Source organism: Otolemur garnettii, unplaced genomic scaffold (genome assembly GCF_000181295.1).
Source record: "Otolemur garnettii isolate 467f Iridium unplaced genomic scaffold, OtoGar3 scaffold00116, whole genome shotgun sequence".
Taxonomy (NCBI): Eukaryota; Metazoa; Chordata; class Mammalia; order Primates; family Galagidae; genus Otolemur; species Otolemur garnettii.
In genome coordinates this window covers 5,956,803-5,971,860 of record NW_003852511.1, presented here as the reverse complement: position 1 = coordinate 5,971,860, position 15,058 = coordinate 5,956,803, and the positions used below count along the sequence as shown (strand labels likewise).

The 15,058-nt window shown below is 44.0% G+C and overlaps 1 protein-coding gene across 1 annotated transcript in view; it reads right to left on the bottom strand.

Annotated features, from left to right (window-relative positions):
• SLC5A1 (solute carrier family 5 member 1) overlaps positions 1–15,058 on the bottom strand; it is a 76,092-nt gene that overhangs the window by 28,856 nt on the left and 32,178 nt on the right. Inside the window, exons 3-5 of the mRNA XM_003797454.1 lie at positions 9,593–9,697; positions 8,499–8,558; positions 6,274–6,378 (exon numbers count right to left, since the gene is read on the bottom strand). Of these exons, the coding sequence (XP_003797502.1) occupies positions 6,274–6,378; positions 8,499–8,558; positions 9,593–9,697 (270 nt within the window). The remainder of the gene's footprint in view (positions 1–6,273; positions 6,379–8,498; positions 8,559–9,592; positions 9,698–15,058) is intronic.

Sequence of the window (15,058 nt, the reverse complement as noted above, 5' to 3'; positions counted from 1 at the left end):
CTGGGGATTCGAACCCGCCACCCTAGGTGCACATGGCTGGCGCCCCAGCCAGTTGAGCCATAGGCGCCGAGCCAGAGCTTTTGTTTTTTACCCAAGGATCCAAGAGGGATGACAGTGCAGCTGCTGTAAAGTTTATTACAGGAGTCATCTGTGATAACAGCCCCAGGACATACAAATGGAGATAAGGACATTCGGCCATCATGTGTAATTCAGAAAAATCTGAGGTTTTATCTCAAGTGATTACACACATTGGAATAAGATTCAGGCCACCCGGAAACATCACACAGCAAAATGCTTCTCAGAGCTTGATAAAGGCAATTTGCTCCAGGGAGCCAATAAAATCCAGGAGATTGTGAGGTGACAATAAATTCTGGGTCTCAGAGCCCAAAAGGACATGACCACACAAGGCTCTGTGCCACTGTCACCCATATCTATCTGCAACGCTCTCTGCTCGTTTTCTCCTATCAAATACACACCCACTAGGTCCCTACGTCCTTCCCAAGTCTCTGTGGCAGGTCCCTGATTATTCCCCGTCTGGACGTAGATTTTACAAGCCATCCTTCCTCTCTCCTCACCCATCATATCACATCACATACCCTCACACACACAGTAAAATTGATTAGTCTGGGTCTGTGTGCTGTACTTTGTTAACTAACAGTTCTTCTGTCCATGAGTCCTGCACTCCTGCATATCTTGATAGAACTCCTATCCAGTATAATTCATATCACTATAATTCTCTTAAAAATTTCATGCTCTGGGCTCAGCACCCATAGCTCATTGAGTAGGGTGCCAGCCACAAACATTGAAGCTGGCAGGTTGGAGCCCAGCCCAGGCCTGCTAAACAATGACAACTGCAACCAAAAAATAGCTAGGCATTGTGGCAGCTACCTGTAGTCCCAGCTACTCGGGAGGCTAAGGCAAGAGAATCACTTACGCCCAGGAGTTTGAGGTTGCTGTGAGCTGTGATGCCACAGCACTCTATTAAGGGTGACATAGTGGGACTCTGTCTAAAAAAAAAAAAATGTCATGCTCTGGTCAGGTGCAGTGGCTCACCCTATAATCCCAGCACTCAAGAGAGCCAAAGCTGAGGTGGGTAAATTGCTTGAGCTCAGGAGTTCCAGACCAGCCTGAGCAAGAGTGAGACCCTGTCTCTACCAAAACGTAGAAAAACTAGTTGGGTGTGGTGGCAGGTGCCTATAGTCCCAGCTACTTGAGAAGCTGAGGCAGGAGCATTGCTGGAGCTCAAGAGTTTGAAGTTGCTGTGAGCTATGAGGCCAAGGCCCTCTAGCTTAGGATAACAGAGTGAGACTCTGTCTGAAAAAAAAAAAAAAATAGAATAGAATAGAATGTAAAAATTCCATGTTCTATGACCCCTGGTGGATCTGAAGACAGACAAATCTGCAAAGACAGAGCTCTGCCTGTCTGCACTCCTGCCCGTCCTCCCCTCTGCCTGCACATCCCTCCTTCAGACCCTTTGTACACACAACGTGCTGCAGCTGATGTCCTCTTCCCTCTCAAATCCTACTCTTAGCAACTCATTTATGTTGTGAGGTTAACTTAAACTGGCTCTCTTAATTTTTTATAGGATCTAGAATTTTAACCTACCCTGTATGGGTGGAATGAAAAGATTTAGAAGGCACAAGGGACACAATGTCAGAAGGTTTGGATTCAGTGTCAGAAAACCTACTTCTCATTAGTTTCTAGCTCCCATTGAGCCCCACAGAGTCCCTTCCCCTTTCTGGGCCTTGTTTCCCCAGCTACAAAATGGGAGAGTATAAGACATAGGACCAGACGACCTACCCCCTTCTGTCATTCTCGGCCTTCATCCTATCCAAACATGGCGCAGAACTGTGAGGAGGACACAGACGTTAGGACTGGAGAGACTCGGGTTCCAATCCTGGCTTTGCCATGTACTAGCTGTGTGATTTGAGGCAAATAACTTAACGTCTCTGAGACTCCATTTTCTCTTCCACAAAGTGGAAAATAAAGTAAAATACCTCCATCCATGTAGTACTGGCAAGAGAACTGGAGAGGGTGTTACGTAATGAAGAGACAGGTGCTACATAAAGGGCCACGGTTGTCCTGCCTGTGCCTTTGTCAGGGGCTCGCTGGACTGGATCAGCAAGTGGAACAAGTACAACATTGATCAGGGTCTCCAGCACCGAGTCCCAGAAATCACACAGAGAGAGAACAGTCTACACTCACATATAATCCAAAAGCAGAATTTAGAAAAAGTGTTCTGGGATGTGGCCTATCAGTCTCTGAGGTAAAGAAGTCTGTTCCGGGTGGCGCCTGTGCCTCAAAGGAGTAGGGCACAGGCCCCATATGCCGGAGGTGGTGGGTTCAAACCCAACCCCAGCCAAAAAAAAAAAAAGAAGTCTGTTCCTTGGCTCCCTGGGGGCTGCCAAGTACAAGGAGGTTTAATCAGTAACCTGAGAAATAGGTGGGGTGACAGGGAAGGCAGGGAGAGAGGTTGGGCACTTAGTGTATTTATATGACCACCCCTACACCAGCTCCAAGGGCAAAGAGTGCTCTTTCCATAGCAACCGAAGTCAACAGACTTTCACCAGCTTGAACTGTGGACTTGGAAAATGCTTGCTGGGAGAAAGGGGAGCCCTCCCAAACATTTGCCTCCACGTGCACATTAGACATGTACCCCCCTCCCAAGCTGAACCAGGAGCAGCTCCCTCACCAGCCGCCTCTACTTCCAGTGTGACTGCCCCACCCCTCCTACCTTCCCTCCCCTCCCTCGGGAAGCCAAGGTCTGATTTCTCCAACCTTCCCAGCATTTCTCAGCCCAGGCTCTGCACACTAGTCTAACAAAACAAGACAGAAGAGTTGAACCTTTTCATTTGCAATTAAAAACTAATCCTGAAGGAGAAGACAAAAAAGCAAAAGAGGTAGAACCATGACATTAGTGCAGAAAGCATAAAAGCACCATCCAGGGCAGGAGCAGTGCCAGTCAGGAGTCTGCACAAGCTGGAAGCTCTACTGCTGAGTGTTGGCCCCAACTCCAAATCCCTATCAGCCTCATTGATGAAAGCATGCTTTCATGGAGTTATGAAAAACTTACATGCTAGACCATTCAACAGGGAAACAATAATCTCTTCAACAAATGATGCTGGGTAAACCAGATATCCACGTACAAAAGAATGAAGTTGGACCCCTACCTCACACCTCATACCTCACACCTCACACCATACACAAAAATTAACTCAAAATAGATCTAAGCCCTAAACTATAAAACTCTAAAAAGAAACACAGAGGGATGCATTTTCATGATCTTGGAATTGGCAATGAATTCCTACAAATGACATCAAAACAATGAGCAAGAAAAGACAAAATAGATCAGTTAAACTTCATCAAGATTTAAAACCTTTATGCCTCAAAGGACACTGTTAAGGAAGTTAAAAGACATACTTGATAGGAGGTACCTGTGGCTCAGTGAGTAGGGCACCCGCCCCATATACCAAGGGTGGTGGGTTCGAACCCCACCCCCGCCAAACTGTAACAACAACAACAACAACAAAAAATAGCCAGGCATTGTGGCAGGCACCTATAGTCCCAGCTACTCGGGAGACTGAGGCAAGAGAATTGCCTAAGCCCAACAGCTGGAGGTTGCTGTGAGCTGTGACACCACAGCACTCTACCAAGGGTAGAGTAAGATTCTGTCTCAAAAAAAAAAAAAAAAAAGAAAGAGTCTAGTATCTAGAGTATAAAAAGAAATTTTACAACTGAACAACAAAAAGACAAACAACCCAATTGAAAAAAAAAGTTTGTTTATGAAGACCACGGCAGGAAGAAAGTAAGAGGGAAAAACAATTGTGATAGGTTGAAGACTTGTACATACAAAGTTCCTTTAAGAAGGAACAACCAAATGCAAGTCTACAAATTTGTAGACTTCATTTGGATCCCGATCTAAACTGCTAGAAAACATTTTTGAGATAATGATGAAAATGTGCCTATGGACCAGGCATTAAATTACCTAAATTAAAACATTAATATAAATTTTATTAGAGTTGATAATAGCACAGTGGTTGCTGTTTTAAAAGTCAAAGGTGCATTCTGACTCAGCATCCATAGCTCGGTGAGTAGGGCACTGGCCACATATACTGAGGCTGGCAGTTCAAGCCTGGCCCAGGCCTGCTAAACAACAATGACAACTGTAACCAAAATATAGCTGGGCATGGGCTATATTTTCATGATCTTGGAGTTCCAGCTACTCGGGAGTCTGAGGCAAGAGAATCACTTAAGCCTAAGAGTTTGAGGTTGCTGTGAGCTGTGACGCCACAGCACTCTACCAAGGGCAACGTAGTAAGACTCTGTCTCAAAAAAAAAGAAACCAACAATCACCCTGGGGACAAAAAACAAAAACAACCAAAATCTATTAAGCCAACTTTTCTCTTTCTACCATTTTTGGGATGTCAAAAGAATCTCAGAACTTCAGTGGTTTCCAGAGGGTTTTGCTTTGTTTGCCATCAAGAAGAAGTGACTCGAACACTTTCAAAGAAGAAAAAGTGAAATAAAGAAGGAATATGGCTCAGCGACTGTCGCTCAGTGGCTAGGGCGCCGGCCGTGGCACCAGCCGCATACACGGGGCTGGGGGGTTCGAACCTGGCCTGGGCCTGTCAAACAACAATGACAACTACAACAAAAAAATAGCTGGTCATTGTGGCGGGTACCTATCATCCCAGCTACTTGGGAGGCAGAGACAAGAGAATAGCTTCAGCCCAACAATTTGAAGTTGTCATGAGCTGTGACACCATAGCACGCTACTGAGGGCAACATAGTGAGACTCTGTCTCAAAAAAAAAAAAAGAAGAAATACAGTAGTCCAGTGGGTCAGCCAAGAGCTCTGCCCAGCTTTCAAGGCACCCAGATGGCCTGCCAATCCTTGAGAAATCTCTGGGGCCTACAGTTTCAGGTGGGCTAAATGGTAGGGGAGCAGCCCCATTGGACGGGTCCAGAGAGAGTAAAAATCCCCCAGAGGGTTAGCAAGGAGTGGCTTCCAAGCCAATACAAGAGCCCTTCTGCGTGGAAAAGGATGATGAACTAAGAATCAGAGGCTTGGGTTCTACTCCTGGTTCAGGTTCTGAGAAGTACTTTCCATCTCCAGAGATTTCATTTCTCTGTCCATACAACAGAATCACAGAATCGCAGTGGGCCCTTCCGGGGTCGGCAGTGACCACCCATGTTTAAGTGCAGCAGACATACCCCATGAAGTCAGATTTTGACCCTAGCAGGGCACAAAGACCCATGCCTGCCTCTAAGGTTGGGGTCAGTCCTTGGGTATGACTAACTCCCCCTTCTTTATAATTGACAAATAAAAAGTGTATGTCTTATTGTGTACAACATGATTCTCTTTAAATATGTATACACTGTGGGATAGCTCAATCAGGCTAGTTAACAAACACATGCATTACCTCACATTGGTATCATTTTGTGGTGAAAATACGTAAAACCTACTTTAGCCATTTTCAACATGACAATGCATTGTCAGTGGCGGTAATCACCATGATGTACCATAGACCTCTTGAACTTATTCTCCTAAATGAAACTTTGTACCTTTACACCAACCTCTCCCCAACCCCCCACCAGCCTCCAGCCCCCTACCCCATAACCACCATTCTACTCTCTGCTTCTGTGAATTCACCATTTTTTGATTCCACAGAGAAATGAGATCCTGCGATATTTGTCTTTCTGAGCCTGGCTTATGTCGCTTAACACAGTGTCCCCCGGGTTTCTCAGTGGTGTCAAATGACAGGATTTCCTTCTTTTTTAAAGGATGAATGGTGTCCCGTTGTGTGTGTACACCTTATCCATTCACCGGCTGACGGACACTTACCCTGATTCCCTATCTTGGCTGTTAGGACCAGTGCCACAGGGAACAGCAGGTACAGTTATTCAAGGTACTGATTTTTACTCCTTTGGATAATTTCAATTCCTTTGGCTATACAGGAAGTGGGGTTGCTGGAGCATATGGAAGTTCTATGCCTAACTCCCTTTTTATCTTCTATTACAAACAGCTTTCTCTGAACCTTCTTGAACCTGTTTACTTTTTCACCCTGTACCACAGTGGAGAACAAGAAGTTTTGTGGAATTCCATCAGCTTCTTACTGAGTGAAATGGGACTTTACCTCACAGAGGAAGAAGGCTTAAAGGACCAACTGAATAGAAACACACAGAGCTGCTTCTTGGTGGGCAGCTGGAGAGGGAGTGTGGGCAGCCTCCAAGAAGACCAGGGCCCAGCCCCCAGGGCAGTCAGTGGACTCACCGAGATCTTGGTGAAAATGTAGAGCAGCAGGGACAGAACAGAAAGGTAGACCTGAATCCGCTTGCCTCCAAACCTCTTCCGAAGGTACTCCGGCATCGTCACCACCTGCACGGGATATAAGCAAGGTCACCAGCAGCCACAGTGACCAGAGGGCCCAGAGCAGGCAGAGCGGTGGGCCAGCCTGATGTGAGAGCTACAGAAGGGCGGTCAAGGATTCAGAACCCTCCCTGGGCAGAGAAGTTTGCAAGGTGGCTAAAGGGCCCTTATCTCCTGCTGTTAGCTCATTTTCATCCCACAGACACTCTCATTGTTATCTCAGCACATAGAAGGTGCCCAGTAAACAGGAGTTGTTAAATGAATATATGACTGGGCATAACTAAGGAGGTAGTTCCTTGCCCTAGAGGAGGGCATATTATATGTGTGTGTGTGTGTGTGTGTGTGTGTATCCAGAAGGAAAGAATATTATACAGGTCATCCATAAAACTCATGTGCAATTTAAAATAGTTTTACACTGTAGCTGCACACAAACTTTATGGACATCCTGTATATGTGTATGTGTGTGTATATGTATCCAGCCATTGCTAATATAATAAATGTCTCTATTTTTTAACATTACATGGCTGGATACTTTCCAGATAGCCCTCCTGTGTGCCCGTGTGTGTGTGTGTGTGTGTGTGTGTGTGTATACAGTCAACCCTCCTTATCTGTGGGTTCTGTACCTGAAGATTGAAAATACTTGGGAAAAAACAATAAAAAATAACAATACCTGGCCCAGTGCCCGTAGCACAGTGGTTGTGGTGCCAGCCACATACACTGAGGCTGGCAGGTTCAGACCCGGCACCGACATGCTAAACAACAATGACAACTACAACAAAAAATAGCCAGGCATTGTGGCAGGCACCTAGAGTCCCATCTACTGGGAGGCTGAGGCAAGAGAATCACTTAAGCCCAAGAATTTGAGGTTGCTGTGAGCTGTGACGCCACGGCACTCTGCAGAAGATGACATATTGAGACTCTGTCTCAAAAACAAATAAATAAATAAAATAAAGATACCACGATAAAAAATAAAAAGAATACAAATTTTCCAAAAAATGGTAAAAAAAAAAAAAAAAAAAGAAAAAGAAAAAAAAAGTAGTTACAGAGCAATAACATAGTATTGGGTGTCATAAGTAATCCAAAGATGATTTAAAGCATACATGAGGATGTTCACAGGCGATATGGAAATATTATACCATTTTATAAAAAGAATTATGCATCTGTGAATTTTGGTATCCTGGGGGGATCCTGGGACCAATACCCTCTGAGATTGATTGAGATGCTGAGAGATGACTCTTCTCACATGTATTCCTATTCTGAGAACCGTCTGCAAGCAAGACATCATTCCAATGGCATCCTTCCAGAGCACCCAATAATTGGCCCGGCTGGATATGCCTCCACCACCCTCTGCATACCGGCAGTGCCAAGGATTATGGCTACAGGCCTGCCCAACCGATCTCCCAGTTCCCTTCTTCAAATTATAACCACTCTTTTTATCTTGCTGTCAACCTTGAGCCTATTGTCGCCTGGGACCAGACACATGTCCCCAGAAATCTGTGAGACTCCAGCAGAGTCTGCGCTGTTGTCCCAAATTGCTTATAGCTCCTAATGTATAGACTTACAGACTTATCTGTGGTAGGTGCCCACTATACATGGATCTCACTAAACAGGTGATACTAAAGCTGCCCTGTGTGTAATTTCAGAGAGGCGCAGTCAGGAGACAAGCATGCGTTTAATAGATGAGTAGTAGCTGCACACTCAGCAAACAAGAGCTTGCAGATGTGGTTAAATGACAGGGAAATACAGCTCTTTTTCCCAAGCTGCTTCTCCTCTAAGGCTGAGGCTAGAGACAGTTATACATAAGAGCAAATGCCTGCGGGGCAGCACCAGTGCACACCCAGGGTAAGTGGTTGTGATGCCCTAAAGGCGTCTGAACGGAGTAAGTTTGCTCAGGGAAGCTTCCTAGAGGGCAGAGTCATGATCGAGAACTGAAAAGATCAATCAGACTCAGGCCCAGTGGATCTGTTTAAAGCCCCTGTGTGCAGCCAGGAACTTCATTACCTGGGAGAGAAAACCGACCCAACAGGTTTTCTCTGCCATTTATCCCATAAGTCTCCTCTGCCCCCAGGAGGACCAAACTCACAGATACATTTGTCAGCAGGAAATGGAATAACACAGCAGATACTTACCCCAGCCTTGATGTAGATGGGCACAAATATCCAGCCCAGCACGACCACTAAAAACAGAGCCTGAAACCAAAGCAAGAGGTGGAGTCAGACCAGGAGGAACCTTAGTGCATCCCAGCTGCTGGAAGGGCCCCCAGTCGCTTCAGAAAAACTACTCAGCATGTTTCTTTGGGGCTCTGAGGACACTCCCTAGGGAGCCCTTGGAACTGGAGGAGGAGACCTCACTGCCTGGCCCGCCTATGGAACAGCAGTTGGGCAACAGTGGAGGGAAGCCGGGAGCCTGTCCACCAACATCACAGCCTGGCCCCAGCCAGAACACCGAGTTCTCCTTTGTCTCTTGCCTGATTTATAAAGTGCAAAATACTATTAGGGGAGCCACCATCAACATTGCCATCATCATCATGGTAATCTGGTGGGTAGAAGGGACTGGGGACCTTGGCTTTTTTTTTTTATAATTGCTTAAACTTGCTTTTATTTTCTTTTTAATTATTATTTATTAAATCATAACTTTATACATTGATGCATTTATGGGGTTCAGTGAACTGCTTTGATATACAATGTGAAATGTTTACATTGAACGAAGAAGAAGATTTGGCTTTTTTTTTTTTGAGACGTAGCCTCAAGCTGTCCCCCTGGGTAGAGTGACGTGGCATCACAGCTCACAGCAACCTCCAACTCCTGGGCTCAAGAAAATCTCCTGCCTCTGCCTCCCAAGTAGCTGGGACTACAGGCGCCCACCACAACACCCAGCTACTTTTTGATTGCAGCCGTCATTGTTGTTTGGCGGGCCCAGGCTGGATTCGAACCCACCACCTTAGATGTATGTGGCTGGCGCCTTAGCCACTTGAGCCACAAGTGCCGAGCCGGTGCTTTGGCTTTTTAACATCAAGAGGAAAGAGAAGAAATACTATTGGTATCTTATCAGAGGAAGGGGAACAGGGCCCTTGGGCTCCCAAAGCTATGCCCTTCCTCTATCTGCACCCTGGGGTGGCCTGTGAGGCTCGCTAACATCTGGTGCTCCTAGAAGCAAAGACTAAACAGGCTGACTGCTAAGGCTCCTTCCAGCTCCAGGGCATGGTGGCTCTGGTGTTACTCACATTCCATTCGAAGGCCCCAGTGGCGATGCCAGAAGCTGCCCCCGTCCCAGCCAGCCCCACAAAGTGGCCGCTGCCAATGTTACTGGCGAAGAGAGAGGCTCCAATCTGGAAACACAAAGATACAGTCAGGTGAGGATTCTGTGCTCAAGCAGGACACCCGGAGTGGCCCACAAAGAGAAGAGACACCTGCCAAGAGGATAGGAAAGAGCAGAGGCGGGCTGGGCAGGGGACTGCGCAGTGTGCTGGGTTCCATCAGCACCTCTGGTTCTGAAGAGAACTGTGGGAACTGGGAAAATAGGATGAAAGGGAGAGGACTGGGGGAGAAGCTGTGGGATGTACCCCCAAATCAAATCATCTGCAAGTCTTTTGGGAACCCAGTGCCCAGTAGTGACCAAGACACAGGAGGTCTCCTCCGGAAGTCTGCCTTTCCCCTCTAAGTCCTCCAGCATGTCTGCAGGCTTAGTCTGGCCCAGTCCAGGTTCTCAGTGAATGTTGACCATTTCCTGGAAAGGAATCATTTAAAAGGAAACCTCTGGACTCAGTCACCTTCTCAAATAAGGAGGGATGTGGAGCCAGTGATTTCCAAATGATTCTAGCTGTTAAGTTATGTGGTTTTGTGGATACCCAAGTAATTAGAGGTAATAATGATAATTCTCTAAATCCATATACCACTTTTATTTTTCTACACAGGTCCTAGAGACCAACTAAACACATGCACAAAAGGCTGAATTTTGGCTTCCAGGCGCCAAAGTGAGTCCATGTTCACTGCTCCCACTTTCCTAGGGAAGGCCCCAGTGTCTCTTCTAGGTCCCTGTCACCCCATGACTCACAGGTACTGCAAGATCTGTCCCATAATGATGGGACAAAACGGAAGGCAGGAAACGGAACTGTTAACATTCAGGGATGTGGCCACAGAATTTTCTCCAGAGAAACGGAATACCTGGGCACTGTTCAGCAGAATTTGTATAGGGATGTGATGTCAGAGATCTCCAGACACCTGGACTTTGTGGGATAAAGAAGAGAGATTTGATTTAGGAAGTACAAAGAGAAAGTTTAGAGCACTTCCAAAGAGCTTTGGAAGTGGGTCCGTTTCATGGAGGAGAAAAGCACTCCATAGTAAGGGAAGCAATAACCAGTTTTTCAAAAGCCCCAGAGATACCTAAGACTTTGGATATGAGATCAGATTACATATTCAGTCAAATATTTCTGAATACCAGAGACTTAAAGTGAAGAGGATATTTCTAAATGTGATCGATTTGATGAGTCCTTCATTAAAACTTTATTATCCTTCCACCAACAAATATTATCATCAGATGCCAAAATGTACAAATGTGATCAGTGATCAGTACGGCAAGGTGTTTACCCAGTTACCACTGCTTAATCAATATTGGGGAATAAACAATTGGAAGAAACATTACATATTCAATAAAACTTTGATGTATTCTATCCAGAGCTTTACCCTAAATAGTTACCAAGATGTTGATGTTGGCATGAGAAATTATCAATGCAATAAACCTGAAAAATTCGTAAACCCCATCTCATGCTCTAGAAAATATCAGAAAGCTCAATATCCAGAGATCCAGTACAAATGTGAAAAATGTGAGAAAGTCTGTCACCAATGTTTAAGGCTTATTAGCCATGAGGATATCTGTAGTCAAGAGTTTTCCCACAAATGTAATACACAGGTTGAAGCTTTTTTCCAGTCAGGGAATCAGTCTCAAAATCAGGAAATTCATATTGGAGAAAAATCATGCAGACATAATATAACATAAATGTGAGAAAGTCTTTATTCAGTCATCCAATCTAGGAATACGCAATATAAACCATCCTGGGGAAGGCCTCTACAAATGTAAAGAATGTGGCAAAATCTTTAACCTTAATTCACTCCTTACTCAACATCAAAGAATTCATGCTGGAGAGAAACCCTACAAATGTAAAGAATGTGGTAAAGATTTACTCAGATTGCGTATCTTAGATCACATGAGTTAATTCATACTAGAGAGAAACCATACAAATGTGAAGAATGTGGCAAAGCCTTTATCGTTCAAAATTTATTCACCATCAAAGAATTCATACAGGAGAGAAACTCTACAAATGTAAAGAATGTGGCAAAGTCTTTACTCAGCTTGCACATCTTAGAACACATAAATTCATTCATACTAGAGAAAAAGCCTACAAATGTGAAGAACGTGGCATATCCTTTATTCATCTCACGCATCTTAGAACACATGAGACAATTCATACTAGAGAAAACCCATACAAATGTGAAGAAGGAGGCAAAGCCTTTATCTACTGTTCAAACTTTATTAAACATCAAAGAATTCATACAGGAGAGAAACCCTACAAATATAAACAATGTGGTAAAGCTTTTACTCAGATTGCACGTCTTAGAAAACATGAGATAATTCATACTACAGAACCCATACGAATGTGAAGGATGTGGCATATTTTTTACCAAATCTTCATAGCTTAGGCAACATCAGAAAATGCATAATAAAAAAAAGCCCTACAAATGTGAAGAATGTGGCCAATTTTTTACCTACACAGCAAGCTTTAGAAAACATCAGTCCATACTGTATAGAAACCCATACAAATGTAAAGAATGTGGTAAAGCCTTTATTTACTTTTCAAATCTTAAACAACCTGAGAGAATTTTTACTGGAGAGAAATTAAGCAGATATGAAGAAAGCGGCATATCCTTTACCCAGTGTTCAAGGCTTAGACAACATCAGGAAATTCATAATGAAGAGAAACCCTACGAATGTGAGGACTGGGACTAAATCCTTTACTACAGTTAACACTTTACTCAATATCACAGAGTTTATATTACAGAAACCCTATATATGTGAAAAGGGTTTCATCCCAAATCTACAACTTGGAAATCACCAGAGAGTTTATAGAGAAAGAAAATTTTACAAGTGAAATAAATGTGCAGAAGTATTTAATCAAAATAAAAGTCTCAGCACGTCAGGAAATTCACACAAGTAAAAACTCAAGTACACTTTCATAATTTACAATAACCCAGAGTATATATATCTTGTGGAAATGTGGAGAACAATGTAAAGGCAAAGCAGATAATTTATCTGATGGTATTTTTCAAAGTATAAAGAACATTGATGATAATTATGCTATGTAAGTACTTTATATTGACAGTATTTCAAATTGTTTGAAAGCAAATGTTGGTACAGTTCAAATTTGTTGATGCTACACTTTCAGCCTTAATGTTTATGTGAAAATATGTGATCTGTTGTTTCTGCATTAGATCTATGAGAGGTAATTCAATGTTTTTTGTTTGTTTGAGACAGAGTCCCACTTTGTCACCACAAAGAATGTCTTGGCATAGAATGTCTTGGTGTCACAGTTCACAGCAACCTCAAACTCTTGGGCTCAAGCGATTCTCTTGCCCAGCCAACTAGCTGGGACTACAGGTGCCAACACTACGCCCAGCTATGTTTAGAGACCAAATAGGGTCTTGCTCTAACTCAGGCTGGTCTCCAACCCATGGGCTCAGGCAGTCTGCCTGCCTCAGCCTCCCAGAGTGTCCAGCCTTGGTCATTCAATGTTATGTGAATATGATTATCCATTTCTCCACGAAGGCTTAATGGGGAATGTAAAATACATTGAGAAATTCCTAAGGGAAAAAAAAAAATGCTGAATTTTTCAAGGATACAAATATGTCTAAACACACAGAAGACAGATTAGAAGAACATAAACACTTCCAAGAGTGGAAGTCTAGAAGAGGAAAGGAGAATGCGGCTCGGTTTCTTTGTTTTTTTTTTTTTTTTGTAGAAACAGAGTCTCACTTTATCGCCCTCAGTAGAGTGCCATGGTGTCAAGTAGCTGACAGCAACCTCCAACTACTGGGCTTAGGTGATTCTCTTGCCTCAGCCTCCTGAGTAGCTGGAACTACAGGTGCCCGCCACAGCACACAGCTATTTTATTGTTGCAGTTTGGCCTGGACTGGGTTTGAACCCGCCACCCTCAGTATATGGGGCCGGTGCCCTACCCACTGAGCCATAGGTGCCACCCGAGAATGGGGCTAGGAATCAGAGACAAAGAAGAAAATGCCAGATGAATTGAAACAAGAGAGGGATCTCACACTGACCAATCATAATACTGTGCCATTAACTCAATTGTATCTGGGGTCAAAAATATCTCCAGAAAGTTCTATGATCCTTCTATACCTCAGGGGTGAAGGTACTGTAGCATTTGATAAGTTCCAAACAAGTGCAATTATTCCCACTCTTGCTAAGCAGATAGGGAGAGATTTGTGGTTATTTGATATCCCTAAGATGATCCAAATCTGGAATAAAATAAAAATAAAATTTACCTAAAGAAAGATTATTCCAAGAAATCATCCTAATTATACTAGCCCATGTCCCAGTATAAGGCATCTGGTGCTTACTGTTAAATGCTAAGTCAGAGGAGAGGGAGATCCCCGAAGGCTTGGCTGGAAGGAGGTCTTAGAATGATGAACAGGGGGAGGTGGTGTGAGTGCATTCATTCATTAGCTCAAGAATAATAAATTTAGCATCTACTAAACATGCGAAGCACTATCTGTTAATAGATACACAAGATTCAGCTGTGAACAACACAGACAAAATCCCTACACTTACAAAGTATATATTCAAACACAGTACACATTAATAAATATACAACAAAAAGATCGGAGAGTAGTAAGTGCTGTGTAGAGAATGGAGAACAGGTATGACAGAGTGATTAGATGGGAGAGTCAGAGATGGTCCCTTCTCTAATTTTAGAGAATTATTAGTATAATTCAGACCTTTAAGATGAGATGTGAATGATAAAAGAAGTCCACCCGGCAGAGATCAGAGGGGAAGCATTCCAACAAAGCAAAGACTTCCAGCTCACACCACTCTGGGAGGCCAAGATGGGAGGATCACTTGAGTCTAGGAGTTTGTGACTAGCCTGAGCCAAAGCAAGACCCTGTCTCTACAAAACATAGAAAAATTAGCTGGGCAAGCTGGTATGGGCCTCTAGTCCTAGCTACTTGGGAGGCTGAGGCAGGAGGACTGCTTGAGCTCAAGAGTTTGAGGTTGAGTGAACTATGATGCCATGGCACTCCCACCTATGAGACAGAGTAAGACCCTGTCTCACAAAAAAAAAAAAAAAAAAAAAAGCTTTTCTGAGTGGGAAAGGCATGCACAGTTAAGAAGCAGAAAGAAGGCCTGAGTGGCTAGAGTGTGGTGGGCAAGGAGAAGGAGTAGGGTGGTAGGACAAGAGGCTGAAAAGTCAGGAGCGGCCAGGTGGTGTAGATACTACTAAGCCAGAAGAAGAAGAGCAGATTTTATTCTAAGCATGATGGGAAGACACTGGAAAGTTTTAAGCAGGCAACCTGCTTAAATTCAGGAAACTGAGGCAGGAGGCTTGCTTGAGCCCCAGAGTTTGAGGTTGCTGTGAGCTACGATGATGCCACAGCACTCTACCCAGGGTGATGGAGTGAGA